Genomic DNA, 23413 nt, shown 5'->3' on the forward strand with positions numbered 1-23413 from the left:
GAAGCACTTTATAGAGTGAAAGGAGGCATTATTATCAACTATGCAAGGACAATATAAGCAGATTGGAAGGAACCATCTCCCTCCATGTGAAACAAATTCATGCAGATGTGAAATGATTGGATTTATGGATGATAATTAGCTGGCAGGTGGATATTTGAGGACTCTTATACATAAGGCCAATCCACGGACTCTCATGACTATAGGAAGGATGCTGGGGAACCCCAGAGCCTCTCCATTATAACCTTTACTCATTGCCTTAAACCAGTCTCAAACTTACATTATTTCAATAATGTATTTATTTAGGGCCACAAATCCCCATGCAAACTCCATTTTTAGAGAATTTTTTTTAAGTTGTTAGCTACTTTAGCCCTCATGTAGCAAAGGTTGCTCTTTCTTAAAATTTATCTGTCCTTCCTAAAGAATTAATTGGACTTGAGTGTAGAACCTGGATTTGATCCTGGGTTTGTCTCTCACTCTTTGACCCTTGAACATGTTCATTGGTGTCTTTGAGCATACCTGTAAAATGTTTATCATATGGGTACGTCATAAGAATTAAATAAACAATCAGGGTCAAGTGTTTGACACACAGTAAACACCCAAAAAATAGATATTGTCTTCATTTCATATCTCTTCGTTGGTAAAACAACTTTTGTTTTTTGAGCCACGTTACCTGTCAGTCAATTTGCATTGTATTTGTATCATACCATTTGTCTTACTCTATTTTAATTGCTTTAAAAATTATGTCTCATTTGTTAAGTCGGTTGTTCTCAAGTGGGGACAATTTTGCTCCCCCCTTCCCCAGGATATTTAGCAATGTCTGGAGATATTTTGGATTGTCATAACTGGGGAAAAGATACACTGGAATCTAATTAGCAGAGACCAGGGATGCTCTAAATATTCTGTAATGGCTAGGGTAGCCCTCCATAACAAAGAATTAGCCAGCTCAAAATGTCAGTAGTGCTGACATTTAGACTACAAGCTTTAGACTATGACTCCATGCAGGTCGTGACCATGTTTGTCTTGCCATGGCCCAGTGCCTAGCCCTGTGATCATTCTATGAGTCTCAGTGTTAATTAGTGGAGTGGATGAATCAGGACGAATGGTTTAGCCATGATCCGACTTGGCATATATTTCTTAACTCCCTTTAGTCAACATGTAGGTTGTTTTCATGGTATCTCAAGCACACAGCTACCTGCTGCTTGCTTGAAGTACCAGGAATAGTAAACCTGAACTCTGAAAGGGACACCATTAAGGAAATATTACCCATAAGGGAACAGGCATCATATATTACCAAAAACACTTCCTTTAAGTTTCTTAATCGAAAGCACCTGCAAGCTTTCACATAGCATATAGAAGTCCTATTTTTTACCTGATTTAAACTATGAAAGAGCATGAGATTAAATTTGTCTCTGGATGCTTACTGAAATGAGAAATGTTTGAGGACCAGTAAGGAAGATGGCTTTACTTTGTTTTATTTATTTATTTACTTACTTGTTATTTAATTATTTTGTCATCCTATAGCTGCTAATTTTTAATAAGAGATGTAAGACTCTTGGAGGAGCTTGAGAAAGCCAGAGGAAGCCAGCCTGGCATTCAGAGCAAGAAAGCTGCTCCTGGGCTTGGGAAATTTCTTTTCTAATTGTTGGATGAGATGGTGCTCTTTCGTTATTCAGACAAACTGATTGATAGGAGTCTTGTGCTGTGAAATACTGAAGAGCTTTCTGAGAAGTTACACAGGAGATTTCTGGAGGCTGTCACATCCTCCCTACCTGTCCTTATCTCAGCTGTCTAGGACTCCTTGTAGCCTAATCAGTAATATCATCAAACCTCAACAAACCATTACTCTGGTATTTCCTGTTACATCATATCTTAGTTTGCTAGGGCTACTATAACAAAATACCAAAGACTGGGAAACTTTAAAAAAATTATTTCAACTTTTGTTTTCGATTCAGGGCTACAGGTACAGGTTTATTACATGGATAGATTGTATGATGCTAAAGTTTGGGGTGCAGGTCCCATCATCCAGGTAGTAAACATAGTACTCAGTAGATAGTTTTTCAGTCCTCCCTGGCTTCCTCTGTTTGCACCCTAGTAGTTCCTAGTATCTGTTGTTTCCATCTTTATGTACCAATGTTTAACTCTCACTTATAAGTGAAAACATGTGATTTTTGATATCTGTTTCTGTGTTAATTTGCTTAGGATAATGGCTGCCAGCTGCATCCATGTTGCTGAAAGAACATGATTATGTTCTTCTTATGGCTGTGCAGTATTCCATGGTGTATATGTACCACATCGTCTTTAACCAATTTGCTGTTCATGGGTACCTAGCTTGATTCCATGTCTTTGCTGTTGTGAATAAGATGGAGACTTTAATAATAGAAATTTATTTTCTCACAGTTCTGGAGACTAGAACACTGAGATGAAGGAGTCAGCAGGGTTGGTTTCTTCTGAGGCCTCTGTCCTTGATTTGGAGAGATGGCTGTCTTCTCCCTCTGCCCTCACACTGTCTTTCCTCTGCGTGTGTGCGTGCGTGTGTGTGTGTGTCTCCCAATCTCGTCTTTAAGGATACCAGTCATATTGGATTAGGGCTGAGCTCATTAGGACTAATGATCTCATTTTAACTTAATCACCACTTTAAAGGTGGTATCCCCCAAATATAGTCACATTCTGAGGTCTTAGCGTTTAGCACTCCACAATGTGAATTTGAGGGTGGGGGAGACAGAGTTCAGCCCACATCACACCTCTACAAGGCTCAACATTACACAGGTGCCCAATAAACACTTACTTGATGGAGTGATCTATTGTTTAAAATGGAATGCGGTGGCAGACCCCCTCAGCCCAGCTGATGTGATTTGCAGCCTGCAGATTCTTCCGCAACCCAGGCAACCACAGATGGAAGCCTAATCTTTCTACCCCTGGAGTCTCTGTGCATAAGAAAACAAAATTATGATACTCAGACTGTATTTAATGTTCATTAGGTTGGAAGTTCTTTCTTTGTTTTCCATTTAGCAGACTTTGGTTAATCACAGGAGAAAGGAGGCAAGGGAGAGGAGAGGGTTGGAATAGCCTTGGGAAAGGCATAGGAAGTCCTCTGGAGGGAAAAGGGCCTTCCTAGGAGGTAGGGATTTCTATGGAGCTCTCAGGATGGGGAAGAGAGGGGAAGGGAAGTGTACAGTTTGGTTCTCATAAACCTGACTTTGTGTTTGTCTACACGTAGGTTGTGGGGAGAGGGGTGGATTGCCAGGAAACTTTGAACTTGGCAGCAGTCTGACTTCTGCAAAGGTAATGAAAGGACTTGAACCCATAACATGGTGATCCACCCTCAAGTCAGGCTTATAGCTGGTTTTACTCAGGACTTTTTACTACCTTTTGATTCCTGGTTTCTGGCTTCCCTTTCTGACTTCCTCTAAGTACCGTCTATTTTGTTAGTAGAAATGGGATCTCTGGCCAGTTTTATTCCCTTGGTAGTTCCTGCTTTGGATCCACCACAGCACACAGAAGCTCCAGGGTAAGGTCTGAGCCACTCTTTGCCTTAAACTATAAAAATGTATCTTTTTTTTTTTTTTTGCCTCTCCCACATCTCTACCATTATTTGATTTTTTCCCCAGTTTTTTGTTTAGACTCATACATATGTCTAATTCCTAAATCCTAAATTCCTGACGAACTGATTTCCTATGGGACCAGAGTTTGTTTTATTTAACTCTAAGTTTTCATCTGCCACCCCTCACACAGAGGTTTCCATTTTGCCTTTCTATTCTGTCTGTTTAGGGAACAGCTGTCTATTTTCCAGAATGACAACCATTTTAGGTCACACCTTCATTAAGAACCTTTTGCCAGCTACTGGACTTAGTAGACATGCCAGCAAACTAGAGAGATGAAGTTCCTAATTGAAGTTTATAGGCTAATGGTAGAAACAGGAGGAAAAAAAAAAAAAAAAAAAAAACAACGGTAAGTAAATTGTCTATGTAACATCCTTCTTAGTTTTATTAGTGTTTTAGCAGGGAACTTCTGGAGTCATCACAAGTGCGTTACAATTCTCTAATGATAGATAGATCTCTAGACTGCATCATGGTGGAGAGGACATTTAGAAAAGAATGTTTTTCTTGCTGTTCAGACCCAGCTCTGGAGGCTGCTACCTTCTGAGGTGTGTATAAGTGATTAGCAATTCCCTTTGAGGACTCCCCATCAGTGTGGGGCAGACATGGAAAGCCTGCTGCATCTGGCTTTCTAATTTCTGCAAGGCCATCCCTTCCTTGATATGCCAAGTGAGGGTGACTGAAATAGAATCCACTCTTGATGCTTGGGGGATCTCCCTGTTTCTGGCAGTTACAGGTGCTCAGTTTGATTAAAATCATCAGTGAGGTGTGTTCATTACTGATTTCATTTCCCATGCAAAAGACTGAAAAGGAGGAATCAGTCCCCAGCATTTGCTCCCCATCTTTCCCTAGTAGAAGCTACCATGGTTGTCAGAGCTTGAATTCCTCATGACTGGACTATATAAGTGAAATATCAGGGTCAATGTCTGGTTCTCCTTTTTCATTTGCCTCATATATGAGTTATGTCATAAATGGATTTTAACTTGGTGAAAATTTCACAAGTATTAAATATTACTCAGATGCTCAAAGATTTCCAAATGGCAAGTCTTGGTAAATCCAGATCCAGCCTGTAAAACAATATATTATCCCTAGACATTCCATCCATCTGTCTTCCATTTATCCATAGTTCAGATTCTTGGCACTGTGCCTCTCCTTAGGAAGCTTACTATCACAAGAGGAAAAGATCAGGGTAAGGAATTTGCTTATTGGATACTATTTTCATGCTAGACTCAGAGATAGACATGTTGTATGCATTATCTTATTTTTACCATAATCTTGGGTTAGGCATTATTTTCACTGTTCTGCAGATGAGAACTGAGATTCAGTGAGTTTAGGAAAACTGCCCAGCCTCACACAGCTGAGCAGCTGAGATGTAACCTAAGTCTGTGTCTACTTCAAAAGCTCTTGGAAGGAAGGAAAGGCATGCGGAAGAGCATGAAGGTTGAGGAGGTGGGAAGACTGGAAATTACATTTGCATTGTGATTTTACATAAGAAGATAAAATGAGAAAATATTGATTTATTTATCAAAGCATCGATCTTTCCCCACCCTAAGTCTTAGTGTCATAAGTCTTCTTGGAGACTAAGATGAACCTTGGAGCTAGCGCTATGGCTTTCCATGGCTATGCATGGCCAGATAGGTAGCTCTGGATGCAAATAAGCAGGTTGGTATGAGATTCTGGAAAAGCTAAGATTTTGGAACTTATCTTCCGCAGTCATCTATGGTCCCATCTCTCATCTATGGCCAAAGGAAACTTGGCCTTAACATTCTTTGACTCCCAAGTCTAATGTCACTACAAGACTTTATTGAGTGCAAGGGAAACTCCTTTTGGGGGCATTGTTCCTGACACTGGGAGATGTGGTCTCATGTGGAGATGATAATAGTTTAAACTCTTATCTACTGGGAGAGTACCTGCTTACAAATAACAGAGAAGGGGGCCAGGCATGGGTGGCTCATGCCTGTAATCCCAGCACTTTGGGAGGCCAAGGCAGGTGGATCAAGAGGTCAGGAGTTTGAGACCAGCCTGGCCAACATGGCAAAACCCTGTCTCTATACTAAACCTACAAAAAATTAGCCAGGCATGGTGGTACACCTGTAATCCCAGCTACTGGGGAGGCTGAGGCAGGAGAATCACTTGAACCTGGGAGGCGGAGGTTGCAGTGAGCCAAGATTGTGACACTGCACTCCAGCCTGGGTGACAAGAGCAAAACTCTGTCTCAAATAATAATAATAATAATAATAATAATAATAATAATAAAATAATAATAAAAATAACAGAGAAGGAATAATGTCACATGAACTTGCAGTACACACACATACACACTCATTCATATGCACACATATTCAAATGCAAAACATGATCACAACATTTTTATTTTACTCTACTGTGTTGTATATACAATTAACCAATGTATCATCAACAGTTTAGGAGTTATTGTCAACCAATGTATCATCAACAGTTTAGGAGTTATTGTCAACCTGCTCCAATAGTTTCTTATAATCAGTGTTAAAAATCCAGTTTCCATAGGGCCGATGACATAATTAGAAGCAACAATAGTTCATTCCCCTCAGCTTATTCTGAGTGAACAGAGAAACTTCAAGCACTCACCTTTAGCCCTACTCCTTCCTTTTTCATCAGGGCTTGGAAGACAGGGAATAGCTACAGCCATGTATCTGACTACGAGGGATGTGGGTTGAGACCACTCTGTGCCAGCTTTTCCCAAGAAGGCTATTCAGGGCTTTGTCTGAGTGAGATGCCACTGCCTGACATCAGAAAGGAATGATCGGGAAGGGAGTTCTGTGTAGGCTCTGGGGTCAGGGAGGGGCAGGGTTTTATCTTGGCTGTGGAGGATGCTTCAGGATGGGGAAGAGGGTAGAAGTGGGATGTAGGAGATTATTATGGGGTGCTCAGAGAAATTCTTATTGAGGGCTGGGGCATAATTACAAGGGAACAGATAGGTTGGGACCATAGAAAGAGGAACTTGGAAGTGAATTTTCTTAAAATATTAGGAAATCAGCATAGTGTAGACAAGTTTACCAGCGGAAGCTCTGAAATATTTCCTGTATCAGGATCCTGGCTTTTTGTTTTATTTTTGTAAACTTGCAAAAGTTTCTTAAGCTCTTTATGCCTTAGTAAGATCAGCAGTCGCTTTTATCTCTTTGTCCACCGTCTCAGCTAACCTTATTTGATGTCTACAGGTAGATATGACAATAACAGGCAAAGAATTTGGGAAGCTGGTATAGCTTTTTCTTTCTTTGTGAAGGGACTTTTTTGAAATGTTGTTACAGGGTATGCCTAGTCTGTATTGTTTTAGTTTCTCAGAAAGTATGGCTTTTCTCTTCCAATTAAGTGGTTTGATTATGAATCTCGTTTTGTTGTTGTTGTTGTTGTTGTTGTTTTTTAATATAGTGACTAATTCACTGGGAATCAAGCAGAATTGCCTTAATTGTGGATTTTGGTTCTATTTCAGATGTATTTCCAGTAAATGGTTACAAAAATAAGTTCCCAAATTAGGTTAAACAATGCAATTTTGAAGGAAATATGAAAACACAGATTCCTAGGCCACAATTGGAGAGATTGATTAATCAAATGATTAGTTGGTTTGGAACACATTGAACTATCCTCCTGTTTGAAGAATGTATCTATAATTTTAAAATGTTTATTAAAATGGAAGATTTCCATGCCCTACCCTAGAGATACTGAAACATAGTATTTTGGGAAAGGGACCAGGAATCTGCATTTGTTATAACTATCTCTTATTAACAGTTTTAAGCCTATGGACTATTGAGTCTAAGACTCTCCTATTTATTTTCTCATTTTTTTTTTTTTTTTTTAGGCACCATTTACCACTGTTTAACCAGCAGCACCCTGAGGACTTAAGTTATGTAAAAGTTTTCATTAGCAGCCATTCACCAGTCTTGCTTTGTTAGAGATGTACTTATGGGAAGAGATGTTTCTCTTCTGGATTTCTAAGCAGACAGGAAGGAGCAACTGCGAAACTCTTAGCTTTCCCCAAGGGCTCTGAGGAGGCCTTGGAGGTCAGGAGCCAGCAGTGGAGAATTAAGTCTCTCCCAAGAAGTTCTTCTAATTTTGAATGTTCAGCCTCTTTCACTTACAACTGAAGACTTTGTGTTGTCATAAGGATCCAGTGAAGTGTGAGATATATGCACAATCTGAAAAGGTATAAGCTTCTAGGATTATAACCTAGGCAAAGGTTTTGTTGTGTATATTTTTTGTTTTTGTGTTTTCTTTCCCTACAGCTGGTCTGCAGAGAATACAATGCACTTCTTAAAATTCCATGCAGACCTGGCAAACTTTCAGTTAGATCCCAGCATAGGAAGGAAGATCTCAGTGTCTGACTGAATATAATATGCATTCTCAAGTCTCCCCCTTCATAGACACAGTGTACGCTACAGAGAGCAAAGTGTAATTTTAAGAACCTTGTAATTCTTTACAAATTAACACAGCAGATGGTGTTTATGGGAGCCACATAGTGAGGAATATTTGGGACGATGTGAGACATGTGTTCCAGGGTTTCGGCCTGCTTTCTACATAGTTTAGTTTTTAACTGTCATGCTACAAAAATTCCATTTTGCCTCATAAAGTTTTCATTGGTTCCAAGTGTGAGGGAATGCCCCAAGAGATAGTACTAGTATGACAGATTCCGAGCATGCTCAATGAGGTCCCTGATTCACCTAAGCCCGAGGAGTGCCAGTGACTTGTGCCTTCATGTTCAGGAGGTGGTAGTCTCCTGGGCATTGGTGCTGGGGTTGGGAGCAGCCCGGCCTTCCCCCAGCTTGGACATCAGTTTGGGAAGTCGAGGAAGAGCACAGAGCTTGGTAAGTATCGCCCAAAGAAAGCAAAAGATAACATAAGTGGGCTAACAATAAGGTTAGCAGCTCTAGATTGGGGCTTGTTAGTGTGTAAATAGTTAAAATATTTCTTTGAGTGTTTTAACTGTCCGTATAATTAAAAAGAAGACATTATTCTCTGCAAGTTCCCTCATAACGTTAAGAATTAAAGTGCTTGGGACCTGTGTGCTTGCTTTGAAGACAGTGCTGGCATTTTGGAGGGGCACATGAGAGGGAGAAAACACCAAAATAGGGATTGAAAGGTGGTGCTGCCAGAGAGGATGGGAAGAGGTCATTCTCATGGGCTTTGGCAAAGATGAAGAGAGGTCAGAGTTAATTTGGGCAGGCAAAACAGCCCTGGCTCTGGCACTAGAATGGAGATACTTTTGGGATGCCCTGGGAGGCAAAGAGTCCTTGGTGCTCCCAAACCTTGTAGTTCTTCTGCCCACTGTCACCCACATATCTTCCTCACTTTCCTTTGCTGTGGGGCTGGCAACAGGAAAGGTCCCAGGTGTTCTCAAGTACATCCTGTCTCCTTGTTCCATTAAGAGTTCTCATCTCTTAGAAGCACCTTTTTATCAAATCTATTCCCTTTCAGTTCCTACTCTTTTCAAGTTTATCTACTCCTACGACTCACTACTTTGATAAAAGCCATTTACTCTTTGTACTTCTTCCAAGGGTATATACATCTTAATCCTATGCATACAATCAAAGGTTTTGGCTTCCAGAAATTTCCATCTTTTTCCTGCATAGGGAAGGTATTTGAGCAGGGAAGAAAGGGAATGAGTGTATAAAGTGTAGAGAGGGGATGAGAGTAGGCAACAATATGACTCTACCATTGGTGAAGACACAGTGAGACACCAATACCACCTCTGCAGCTAGCCTTGTCTCCAAAGATTGGTATCATTTAATTAAGCCAGTAGCTAGAACACTAACTACTCCATTCATAGCCAATACATATTTATATGTACATATCTATACATATTTCTAATTTACTTAGCACCTATTCTGTATAAGGTACTGTGCCAGAAACTTCAGAGTTTCAACGAAATGTAATGGTCTGACACTTTCCCATCCTTGGGCAGCTGTGCCTTTAGTTGGATAAAAATAAATATGCTCATGACAAGTTTCTGAACACTATAGGATAGTAATGATGCAGCTTATATTATTTGTATACCGTGTGACATCGGAAGTTCAATTAACAATGCAAGAGGCTTGCACAATATAGAATTATTTCCTTGGTGAGAATTGTTCATAAAGAACCAAATAAATGGCAGAGATGGCTATAGGCACACAGAAGAGGCTAGGTTTCTGTGAACTGCGAGGGCAGGGAAGGGGTGATGGAGGAATTAAAACATGAGCTGGCTCTTGATAGAATGATAAATGAGGCACACGGAGGCCAAGGCTGTGGGTCCCCACATAGACATGCTTTCCATAAATTAAAGTAACCCTCTGCCTGAATGTTTTCTGATTTCTGTGAATTCTCAGCAATGTGGACCCAGTTATTGACCTCTTTTCGAGATGGCAGAAAATGCCAGACTCTAGGGATTCTTTAGGTGTTGAAAGCTTTAACTGTAGCTGAGTGGTTTGGGGAATACACACTTAAAAATGAAATGGAACTTTAAATTTCATTGAAATTTATTTATTCCGTTTGGGTGTGTGTGTGTGTATGTGTGTATAAAATCAATGGGAATTTGCACTTTGCCTTGACTACTTTTATCTCAACTGTCAAGATGAAATGGCACCTTTTTTAGCAGTTTGCTCAGTTCATGGTCTCTTTCAGGCTTAGAAGGGATATGTGGTTAATTAACCCCAGCTTTTAGCAATCACCCAAGATCGGGGAGTTGGAACTATGAAAAATGTCTTTTATGCAGGGTTGTCTGGCAAGTAATCACTGAGGACTACACCTGTGTTGATAAAATAAATCAAGGAACAAGAATTGTAACCTTACACAGGTGCCAACTACTACCTATGGCCTTGATCAGCAAATTGCGAAGTGGGTGAAATTTATTTTTAGGACTCTATATTTTCCAAATCATCTATCCCTTTCATACCTGCTGCCTATCCCTAGGTGCCTACTTGGACCATCCATCTTTCTATCAATAAACAAGCATTTCCTAACCATGTCTTAAGAGTTTCATCCTGAGTTCTTTGGGAGAAAACCAGGCATGTTCTACCCACAAAAAGCTTGGGTTGTATTTTGCAGCCACACAAAAACTTATTAAGTAACACCAGGTAGTTAGTATACTGTAAATATATGCACTGTTTGGCACACTACCTACATGAAAGATGTGGTCAGAGATGGGAGATTTTTAGCTTTTCTTTGAAGGATGAGTACAACTTCGCTAGGTGAGTTAGAAGGGGAAAGGCCCCTTCCAGCCAGACACCAATATGAGCCCATAAAGAAGCAGGACATTTGTGAGTTGTTGGGAAAATACAAATAGATTAGAATTGGATCATTATGAGGGGGAGACCATATTCTGGACCCCTAACATACAGGCCCAAGAAAAAACAGAATTACCATTCAGCCCAGCAATTCCATTACTTAGGTATATACCCAAAGGAATATAAATCATTCTACCATAAAGACACATTTACAAATTTGTTTATTGCAGCACTATTCACAATAGCAAAGACATGGACTCAACCTAAATGACCATCAATGGTAGACTGGATAAAGAAAATGTGTCACATATACCATGAAACATTATGCAGCCACAAAAAAGAACAAGATCATGTTCTTTGCAGCAACGTGGATGGAGCTGGAGACCATTATCCTAAGCAAAGGAATGCAGGAACAGACAACCACATACCACATGTTCTTACTTACAAATAGGAGCTAAATGACAAGAACACATGGACACAAAGAGGGGAACAACAGGCGCTGGAGTCTACTTAAGGGTGGAGGGTGGGAAGAAGGAGCAGATCTGAAAAAAATATCTATCAGGTACTATGCTTAGTACCTAGTGACAAAATACTTTTTTATGTAGGTAAACTCATGTCACAAAATATCTGCACTGTTTGGCACACTACCTGCATGAAGGATTTGGTGTGACACATAATATGTGTGACACAAAGTGTGTCACGCAAAATCCTTGTGACATGAGTTTACCTGTATAAGAAACCTGGCACATGGTATCCCCAAACCTAAAAGCTAAAAGAAAAACAAAAAGATTAAAAAAAAAAAAAAAAGGAAATAGGACTTCAGTAAAATCTAAATAAGAATTGAATACTGAGCTGAGGAAATTAAAGCTTGTTCTTAGCAGGCCATAATGAGGATGATGAGGGAATGCAATCAACAAAGGATGCTGTGGCATTCCAGATCTCCACTGCAGTGGGTGGGTGTCGTGGAAAGAGAGATTTGAGGAACAGTATGAATCCTTATAGACTTTTTGACGGGCAGTTTCTCAAGGTTAGTGACCAACTGGATTTAGGGGAGAAATACGATATTAAGAATTAGAGCTGGGTCAGTGATTAGTGCTGGGGAAAACGCTGTGAATGAAACTAGATGCCCTGCCAAGACATGAACTCCCCAGACAGTGCTCCAGACCTTGCCTGAGGTCTGCCCGGATCCCCACCACTATACTTTCCAGTTATTGTGACTTAGTATTTTAAGATCCCTGATTTAATAAGACCCTTTTCTTTGTAAGTGACAGAAATGCCATATGAATAAACATAGAGGCATTTATTAACTCATGGCACCAGGTAACCCATGGATAGAAACTTATGGCTTTAGGTGCAACTAGATTCAGGAGGCCAAGTGTTTCATTCATTGACTTAGAAAAATTTACTGTAATTTTTTAAATTTTTCTAATCTAAAAATTAGAAAAATTTACTGAAAACCTGTTACATTCCAGGTACACCTCCAGGCTCTAAGGATATAATGACAAGCAAAACAATGATTTTGTAGGTTAATGTGTTTTATATACCAAATGTTTGTGTCCCCTCAAAATTCAAATGTTGAAACCTCCAATGTGATGGTATTTGGAGGTGGAGGACTTTGATAAGTGATTATGTCATGAAAGTGGAGGTCTCCCAAATGGGATTAGTGAAGGCCTTTGATAAGTGATTATGTCATGAGGGTGGAGATCTCCCCAATGGGATTAGTGCCCTTATAAAAGAGACCCCAGAGGACTCCCTTGCCCCCTTGGCCATGTGAACACACAAAAAGAAGACAGCCTTCATGGACTAAGAAGTGGGCCCTCACCAGACACGGAGGTCTGCCAGTGCTTTAATCTAGGACTTCCCAGTCTCCAGAAATGTGAGAAATATATTCCTGTTTTCATAAGCCACCCAGTCTATGATACTTTTGTTATAGCAGCTCAAATGAGTTATTAATAAAAGAGCACATAATGGAAAATATGAACCATTTTGATTTTACTCCAAAAGCTGACTTCTCTTTTCTTCTCCTTCTTCTTCCCTTAAATTTCTTTTTCTCCAATTCCTCATCCCTTTCTTGCCACAGTTTCTCTCACAATCTCTGCCTCCTGTCTCTGTCTTTCTCTGTCTTCCTCTGCCCCTCTTTCTCCCCCTCCTTCTTTCAGCTATGCTTTTCTTTTTGTGGGGTCTATTTTTGGAGACTCCCTAAGTAGTTCAAGGTTTGTCTACTACCAGTTTATCAATCTCAGTGGAAAAATATGTCTCCTTCCTAATAATTCTACCTACAACCTATGATTCTACTGCTGATTCTCACTGGTTTGGATGATATTATCAGTTTGTTCCCTGTCCACAGAGTCTTAGTTGGGAGTTAGGACAGCTGCTACTGAAATAGCGTGGATGGGTTGATGTTGGGATAAGAACAGGGATTGATCTCTCTGAGCCAGTCCTGCTTTGCACATTGTCCGAGGCATATCCTGATATTGCTCTACTATTGGTCAGGGCCTGGTAGTCTCACCAATATTACCATATTCTTACGTTATATATTGATGATTATTTCCTTGAAAATGGATGCAGTCTGGCAGATAAGAGTCAGAGATACATCAGTGTTTCCCTTTCCACCTTTACCTCCTTCCCATCCCCTCCACCACCTCAGAGACCAAGAAAGCTGGGTTGTGATGTGATCAGAGTATCTTGATTATAGATTTGCTTTGTGGCCACTGTTCAACTTTCATCCATTCTAAAGAGATACTGCCTGTTTCTTTTCCAAGAGAAATGTCCTTAGCTAGTGAAAACGTATATTTAGAAAGGTCCACATGCTCCAACTATGATTTATACATAATATAAAGATATTATGAAATGTTCAAGGTTCTATAAATAATGGTGCTATTTGTAATAGGGATATGATTTCTATATCCAGGGTTTGAGGGTAGGTGGGCAACCCTCCAAAAATGATAGTGTGACTGTTGGATCAATAGATCATTTTTTTTCTCCCTCCTGTTGTCTAAATCATAGGTTTAAATGACAGCAAAATGTGTTGGAGATAGAGTGCATGGCATATTATTGCTTTCTGGCATTCTGATGATTTTGACTTCCATTTCTTTCAAATGACAACAATTTGAAGACTGGGCATTTGATTAGCTCCTGAAACATCCAATATATTAGAGTCACAGCTACACAATATCTTGAAGATTCCTTATACATTCAGTCATGTCTGCAGGTCCCTTCAAGGGAAAGGAAGGAAGTGATAAACATCTACCTTCTTACAACCATGTCCCACATATTAATATAGTACCCTGAAACATGGTTGATGTGTACCCATGGATCCAGTGGAAGCACCAAGATGGTCAATTTATATTCCCAGGGCTTCCATGAGAGACCCCCCAGAACTGGATTGTGTGTTTATAGTAGGATGAGCGGCTGGGACGGGAACAGTCTTTAAAGAAATACTCATTTTCTGGAAGGCCGAGGCAGGTGGATCACGAGGTCAGGAGATCGAGACCATCTTGGCTAACATGGTGAAACCCCGTCTCTACTAAAAATACAAAAAACTTAGCCGGACGTGGTGGTGGGCGCCTGTAGTCCCAGCTACTCAGGAGGCTGAGGCAGGAGAATGGTGTGAACCCAGGAGGCGGAACTTTCACAGAGCAAAGATTGCAACACTGCACTTCAGCCTGGGCAATAGAGCAAGACTCCGTCTCAAAAGAAAAAAAAAAAGAAATGCTCCTATTCAGAGATTTATAAATTAATAATTTTTGTTTCTTTTTGTTTTATAAGTTAGGGAGTCAGTATCAGTTGTGTATTATTCAGCATGTTGACATAAATCCATTACAAACATCTTCAGAATTTCAGAAAGGGTGATGGGTATTCATATAGGGAGAGAGTGGGGTGGGGATCCTTGTCCAAAGTGGGCCAAAAGAGGGGCTTTTATTTTTGCAAAGGGGCTAAGAGCAGTGTTATTAAAAAGAAATTGTTGAAATAAAATATCATTCTTTTTCTAAAGATTAATTGTAAAAACAGAAATTTCTATTAATGGCTTAATCCTTCTGTTTAAGGACAAACTGGAAATATAAAGGTCTTCAAGATAATATCTGATACTTTAGCAAACTGGACTTGAATTTAAAAACAGAGGATGGGAGAATAAAGGATCTCCTATTACAAATCCAAGTCAGGAAATTTATTCCCTTCACTCTCATCAATTCAAGCCATGGATCTACCCCAGATGTGTTTTGTAAAATAGTTCTCAAAGACTAAAACAAATAAAATTTAATAAACATGCATCTCCCTAGCACAACAGATGGCAACTAGGGAAGGTGCCCACAGCAATGTGGAGAGTACTCCCACCTGGCTTCTTTTTTTAATAACGATATTTATTAAATGGCTATGTCTATTGCACACTCATTCTCTGCAGGTAAAGGTAAAGAAGAAAAGTGAGGAGCAGGTTCCAAAAAAGGCATATAAGATCTGTGGACAAAAAGCGGCAGAGGAAATACACCTCAAAGTGAGATTTTACTGGTAGCCTTTGAAGAGAAACACACGAAACTATAAAATCACAGAATCCTGAAATTTTAGAGAAGGGAGATTGTTTAGATATGGAATGGAAAAAGCCCTGGCTGGGAGTCTGGAGGTGCTGGTCAGATATTAATGAGCCAAGTGATCATAATCAGTCACTTCATATCTCTAGACCTTGCTCTCCTTATCTTTGAGGAGAATGAAGGGGCGGGCAAGGAAAGACAGCTAACATTAACTGAGTTAACTCTGCTGGTTAGGTATTGGCTAAACCCGTTACACAGCCTATGTCTTTTTATGCTCCTAATAATTATATAAAGCAAGCACTTAGCTATGTTTTAAAGATGAGAAAAACTTCAACTGCATGTCAATCCCTGGCCCTTTCTGCAGTGTTACGATTGTTTCCCTCTAACAGGGAAGTATAGTTACAGGTGCTTGATGGTTTTTCTGCTTCTCATATTTCACAATTTCATAACTCATCTCTGGCCCTTTCATTCTACAGATGATAAGTTTGGAGTCTAGAGATGTTGCCAGGTCACTTAGGTGGTTACTGGCAGAGAGTGGTTACAACTAATTGGCTTTCGTTTCCTTTTGTTCAGCAAAAACAGGGAATAATTGGATGACTGACTTAACACCACACATTTTGCTTTTATTATTAGGTGATGATGTCAATACTTAGATCTGCTTTCACTTCCGTTTGTTAAAGTATTTTTAATGTGTAGAGCCTGGAGGGTCAGGGATGGAGAGCTAGGTGAGGCTTCCGGTAGACTCCTAGGGAACCAGGATGTGCTCGTGATGATCAAATCCTTAGTTACGAGACAAAATATCTCCCAGGACCTACTATGTAAAAGACTGAACTGGAGATTCTGCCCCTCATTTCACCTCTTAGAAATATCTCAGACTAGCTGTATATTTAAAATGAACTGCCTCAAATATTCCTTCTTTAAAGGGAGAGAAATTTTTCTTTAGGGATACCAGTTTTTGGCAAGGTTTTTGTACATTATCTGCCTGGATGGAGAAAGCAGAAGGACAGGTGATCCAAAAATAGTTTCTATGTACTGTCTAAATCAATTCTTTCATTTCTTTTCCACAGCAAAAATACTTTCCTAATTACACTGAATAGTCTTAATGTCTTTTATTGTTTCTAGCACAGTAACATTGTGATTGATTGTCCTGCTAACCTTGTAAAGAAGACAGAGCATATATTATGCTATCTATTGTGCTTATGACAAAACTCAGACTTTAAAAAAAAAATGGGGTAAATGCTTAGTTCAGGATCATGGAGGCTACTAATAGGGAGCTGACACTAGGAGGCAAGTCTCTGCTTCTCTCTTCCTCCCTCCTCACTATCCCCCATTGCTCTCTCCCTTTCTCCTCTCCTCTTCCTCCCTCTCTCTGTGTCTCTGTCTCTTTTTCTCTCCCTCTTTTCCTCTCTCTGTCTCACTCTCAGTAGCTGGCTTCCTGTCCAGTTTAAACTGATGAATTTAAAATTATGGCCACATTTAGACATACAGAGCTAAGGAAAGTAGGACATAATGGCTTCCAAGTCCCCATTTGCTGTGCAAAGCTGAGCTACTATTGTTATTCCTGCACAAATACCTCATTTTTTAAAATTGGAGATAAGAGAGGGCCAGTGAATTGACTATCCCATCCAGTGGCCCAAAATTCCTAAATCCTAGTCCTTGTTTTAACATTCCCCAGCCTTCATGTATAGTGACAACAAATATGGCACCCAAGTCAACTGCATTTCTGAATTGTTTTCAGCCAAGGACTTTCAGGCTGGAGAAACCCAGGATCACAAATATTACACAAATAGCATCCGAACAAAAGTGAAATGGAATGACTAACGTTACCAGAGATTATCTGGGCTTGTAGATCAAAATAAAGTTAATAGTAATCACCAGTGAATTGACTATCCCATCCAGTGGCCCAAAATTCCTAAATCCTAGTCCTTGTTTTAACATTCCCCAGCCTTCATGTATAGTGACAACAAATATGGCACCCAAGTCAACTGCATTTCTGAATTGTTTTCAGCCAAGGACTTTCAGGCTGGAGAAACCCAGGATCACAAATGTTACACAAACAGCATCCGAACAAAAGTGAAATGGAATGACTAACGTTACCAGAGATTATCTGGGCTTGTAGATCAAAATAAAGTTAATAGTAATCACACTATAAAAAAAGTTCTTATAAAAATAATTTATCTCTGTAGCTAATCAAACTGATCTCTTCACATCATGGAGAAAAAGCTGGTTTGTTTCACTCACTGCCTTCCCAGAACCATCTTGCCTTCTTGCCTACATGACTTTCTTTTTGCCAGTCAAAGTGCCTCTCTCTTTCCTATTCTAATCTTACACAAGGCTTAAGGTCGAGTGAATTTTCTCTTTCCTCTGTGAGATTTCTTGACTTCCCAAATGCAACATCTTCTCCTTCTTCTGAGCAACTCAGTTGTTGAACATGCTAATATCTCTGCACAGTTTTTGGTATTGTTAGTCTTGTGTACTGGTCTATTCCCCTGTATCAGGAGCTCTTTGATGGTGAAAATCGTGGCTATCACTTTTCATGTGTTCCCCACAGTGACCAACAGGATACCTCACATCTAAGGGATATGTGTTTTACAGTTCCAGAATATTGATGCCAGAAGGGATACAGATCCCACATGTTGCCCATCTGCTCACAGAATGGGGCAACCAAGCCTCCCACATGTGTCTGTAACAACCGCAATTACAATCTTGAACATGGCTCTTTCCCCTGGGGGTAGGATTGTCAGATTTAGCACATAAAAAGACAGGATGCCCAGTTAATGTGAATTTTAGGTAAACAATAATTTTTGAAGAATAAATATATCCCCCCATTGTTTTTTAAGTTTAAAAGTTTAAAATGTCATCTGATGCTGCATTTGCACTACTCACCTTGTTCGCCCTACCCTAATCCTAGCCCTATTGGATTCTGTCTTTATTTCAATTTTTGATATTTTATTTTCAACATGGATTTCTTTGCATTAGTTTTGATTTTAAAAATATTACATTAGGTCAGGCGTGGTGGCTCATGCCTGTAATCCCAGCACTTAGGGAGGCTGAGGCAGGTGGATCACAAGGTCAGGAGTTTGAGACCAGCCTGGTCAATATGGTGAAACCCCATCTCTACTAAAAATACAAAAAAATTAGCCAGACATGGTGGCACGTGCCTGTAATCCCAGCTACTTGGGAGGCTGAGGCAGGAGAATTGCTTGAACCCGGGAAGCAGAGGTTGCAGTGAGCCGAGATTGCGCCACTGCAGTCCAGCCTGGGTGACAGAGCAAGACTCTGTCTAAAGAAAAAAAAAAAAGTATATATTACATTAAAATATTATTTGTCTTGATGACTGAGTTCCTTGGTGCCACCTTAAATTTTACATCTAAATTATACTCCCTCTCTCCCTCTTCACTCTCTTCACACCTGTCCCAGGCCCATTTGATCCTCATTCTTCTTATCTGAAAAACGGTTACATAGATATAGCACTGGCAGGATGGAATAAGCCCAGAGTCTGCCATTTACATGCACTCAGTAATTATTTTGTGTATCTAAAGTGGCTCCATTTTTTTCTTTTTACTTTGAAAAGTTTAGTAATCGACCCTCCGTCTGTTGTAACCACATTTTAAACTAAACTCATAACTTAACTTTCGAAAGTAAGTTTTTCTTATTCTAATAAATGAAAAGGCCATAGGAAATTATGATTTTCAGAATGATCATGGTCCAGAGCTCCACAAAGGTGCCCTGTATTTTGATGGCCGACAACCTATTTGCAAGGAGAACCAAACAGAAAAGGAATAGCCTTTGACTGTTGAATTTGTGGCAGATCTGAACTTGGAGAGGCAGAGCATTGAAATTACACTCACTGCACAACCACATTCCCTTGAAAGATAGAGCAGCACGTTTTTCTCCTCCATATACTTTTGTTTTCTTGGAGCTATTTGCAGGCTGATATTTCAAAGTTGTAAAATGTTAGCCACTGTATTTTAAGCTCTTTCTACTTACAAACCTTAGTGTCTACATCTGAAAGTGAGTGTATGAGTTTAGGGAGTGGGAAAGGATGATGGGGAATTGTAAGATTTTAGAAGACTAAAAATATATGCACATATGTCTTGGTTTGGGCTTTTTAATGAAAACCCTATAGGACTGTGTATCAGACATTTGTTCAGAAAAAATAGTTAATTAAGCAAGTGGCAGAGAAGAGTGACTACTTTAAACCCAGCTATGGAGAGCTGGTATGTATGTATCAGCTTTATGTGTCCTGGATTTTGTCATGGAAACAGAACATTTAGAAACCTGTTGGATGGTAATTCTTATGCATTGCCAATTCATGTTATCCTATTAGGCACAACTTAAGATCTGGGATCTCATTTTCCTCATATCAGCAAATTACTACAGAGACCTACATGATTTTACAGAGACTGAGTAGGCCACAAGAATTGACTTGCCACTAGCATAATAAATCAATCAATCTGTAGTGTTTGACTAAAATTTAGATAATTTAATCGATTTGACAAGGTTTTTGAAAACATTTATCTTTTAAGGAGAAGATAATTGTCATCCGTAAAGTCTATAGAGCTTTTCATCCATGGGAATCTTGTTGCTCTTTTAAAAAGACAATGGGGATTCTTTTTTGTTCAGTTTTAATTGTTTTTCTGTACCCACCAAAAAAAAGGAGAAAAAGCAAAGAAATAGGAAACTAGTGAAACTTTCAAGTGAATAATTTATTAAAGAACACTTTTTTTTCTCTACCTCTGCCTGTTATAGTCATAAGGGAAATTTTCCTCATGACCTCAAGCTGTGGGTTGCTTATTATCATTTTTAGCATTTCACTACATGACAGAGCAGAGATTAGCAATACTGTATTTTCTAGTAAAGCATCTCTTTTGAATTTGATACAGAAGTTGCAGTATGGCTTAAAAAATATTGGTATAAAATTCTGAATTTTGGTGATTTACTTAAAATCCTTTTCAATTCAGTTTTTATTATCTCAATTATCTTCTATTCAGAAATGTGCCTACACAATATAGACACACAAAGCATTTTTATTTGAAGGCAAAACCAAAACATCCTTGTTATATTTACTTAACTGCTAAGCATCTGGAGGAGGGATGAAAACACAGATTTGTATGGAGCTGAATATGGACATATGTGTAACCATCCTGACAATGTTTTGGTTTTTATCGATTTTAATTATTATTTCGGGAAAAATCAACTTTAGAGACCAAATCATGTTATAGTTATATATTAAAAATAATCTTTTTAAAAATTGTTTGAATTTAACATCTCATGTTTTCCTGATTTATTTTTTTACTTTTAGTATCTCTAACATTGAATATGCTAAACCAGAAATTATTTCTCTTTTCTTAATAGACTGGAAGGAAAGAAAAAGGAGATCCTCTCAACATTGCGATTGATAAGATGACTAAGAAAACAAGAGATCTAAGGAGACAGGTACTATTTTTTATTTTTACTTTAAGTCCATGATATTTAATAGTGGTTTCCAACAATATCCTTTTCCAGGGTGTCTTCTTGGAGATGATGATGAGGTTGTTATTCTTTATAACATCTACATAATCAAAAAGATCCCATTTTATCGGCAAGGTAGAGATTGCTGGACAGAGATGAGCCTGTTGCAAGCAAGGAAACAGTTACTGAGCAGGTGGCTTCTCACTGCCTAGACCCAGTCTGTCCCGGTGGAGACTGGATGAGTTCACTACTTCTACATCTGGTCTTTAGTTTTCCAAATCCAGGTATGCCAAGAGCCTGTGTCTGATCTTTGCTGGTTCTTACTTATCAAACTCCCGGGAATTTAGTGATAAACCAGAATGCTAATGGTTAATGAGAAATACAACTCTTAATCTAATGGGTTAATTAAGGTCTCTTGGCCAGTGTATTCCCTTGGGAACATAAATCTAGGAGAAATTTTGCTTATCAGATGGTTGTTTGGGAAGCAGGGAATAAAATGCCTAATGACATCATTAGTTTGATGGGTCTGTTTTTCTTAATGGGGAGAAATCTCCAGTCAGGGACCTTTTTTCTCCTTGAAAGTGTTGTATGAACACTGGTAAATGTTGCCTTAGAATCCTGATATTATATGTGGCCATGATGAACTCCTCTTTCTTTGGTAGTAGTATTTCTCTGAAAGAGATTCTACCACCCACTGAGTTATAATAAAACCCCCTCTTCTTGATTCCTGCCCAGGAGGGCAGAATCCTGTCTCCTGCTGTAGCTTTGGCTATGTCCATCTCATTCACTAATTGTTGATTGTGACAGCCAGCTAAAACCAACCACTGCCATGGCAGCACCTGCTGTATTTTCTACAGCTGAAACAATTGGTTTAGCATGGCCACATCCAGCATTTGCTCCTGCAGTGTGTTAAGTACAAACAAAATTAGCAAGAGGCCTGGGCAAGAATGGCCAAGTAGAAACTTGGAAATGATTTGAATGAGAGGAACCCACCACTTTTGACTGCTGGGGAGCTTCTTAGCTTTTATCCAGATGTCACCTGAAGGTGTAGACACACTTGATCTGGTGTCCTTCAGAGGATATCACAATTATTTCTGGAATATGAATATTCTAGCTCACCAGCTAACAAACCTTTTGGGGGAAACATTCCCTTTTACTTTACTTCAAATAAGGCAGAATACAACATTGTCCTTTTAGGTATTAGTAACTAACAGCAAATGAATATATGGCCAGGTTTCTATCTCTTTGCTGTCTTAGACCATCTCTACATATCACCATTTAATATGAAATGATATGGGTGGCAGGAAGTGGAATGGAGGTTAGTTAAAAACACTGAATCAGATACCAGAGCCCTTGGTTTTAGTGTTAGCTCTGCCACTAAACTGGCAGTGTGACTGTTGATCTTTCATCTCTTGGTCTTACAAAAGTAAGGAGCCAAACTAGATCTGTAAACTCTTTTTTTTTTTTTTTAAAAAAAAAGCTGTATAAGATTGTATGAGTCTAAGGGAAATTCTCATTCCTATGTCAGAGGTCCCAATGACTGATAATCACAGATTTTTAAAAGCAGTGGGAGGACATCTCCAGGTCTTGCCTTTGGCTAGATTGTCAACCAGGTAAAATTCATGAACTGGGTCCTCCCATCTTCCTGATCCCTTGGTCTCAGCAGTGATTACATTTTTTACATTCAAGAACAAGCCCGCTCAGCTCTTTTCAATCATGGACTACTCATAGCAGGATTATTATTATTATTACTATAAAGGAATGAAACAGTAATTTGTACTCTCATGTTACAATTCCTGGAAAGGGTTGACTCTTTTTAGCAGAGGACAGTGGTAAAATTTGAAGGTGAAAAATTATGGTGGAATTTTAAATGCTTAGGTGACAAGCTCCTTGGAGAGCTTCCTGTAAGATGGCAGTGGAAGGAGTGTGTCCTTCCCTGAAATTATTCCATGTATCTTATTTTTTTTCCTTACCTTTCTTCAAAATATAGAGGAATAAGGATAAAAAGGGAATTGTTTCATGGTATTAAGATCCCACAGTTATGGCACAATTTCACACCGTATTCATGAATTTGGTTGAAACATCTTTCTCTTCTCCAATCTGCCTTTCTAAAACGACGATGGTCCCCATCTGTCAGTTTCATCCCTACCCATATGTTGAGATATTTTTGTCTTTCTTTTCATCTCCTCTGCCTCCCCATGTACACCTGTAGTGGCACAAAAGCTTCTGTGATCTAAATTGAAGCTACCTAGCACTTGAGCAGATGGAACATGCAATGACTAATTTGTTTGGCCCAGGTAGGTCATAAGCTTAGATTTGGGTAACTAGTAATTAGATTAACAAGGTGTTACCTGGGTCTCTAATAGCCCCTCCACAATAGTGGCTCAGAGAATGCTAATGGCTCAAACAAATGTATACTGCTGACATATTTTCTGTTCTTAATTACAGACAAATGTATGCTAGAACAGATTCTAAAAGAGAACACTCAGTGATCATGTCCACTTCCCTGTACACATGTAGAGATCAAATCTCATAGGGAAAAAAAGGTGAAATCAAAGATTTTAGTTTATTAAAAAATATTTTCAGTGACATTCATGATGTC

The 23413-nt window shown here is 39.2% G+C and overlaps 1 protein-coding gene across 9 annotated transcripts in view; it reads left to right on the top strand.

The window, feature by feature from the left end:
- CTNNA2 (catenin alpha 2) overlaps positions 1-23413 on the top strand; it is a 1322067-nt gene that overhangs the window by 1045979 nt on the left and 252675 nt on the right. For all 9 annotated transcript variants that reach the window (XM_021925274.2, XM_021925278.2, XM_021925277.2 and 6 more), the window contains one exon: positions 20716-20796. In XM_021925274.2, the coding sequence (XP_021780966.1) occupies positions 20716-20796 (81 nt within the window). The remainder of the gene's footprint in view (positions 1-20715; positions 20797-23413) is intronic.

The sequence above is a fragment of the Papio anubis genome, chromosome 14 (genome assembly GCF_008728515.1).
Source record: "Papio anubis isolate 15944 chromosome 14, Panubis1.0, whole genome shotgun sequence".
Classification (NCBI taxonomy): domain Eukaryota; kingdom Metazoa; phylum Chordata; class Mammalia; order Primates; family Cercopithecidae; genus Papio; species Papio anubis.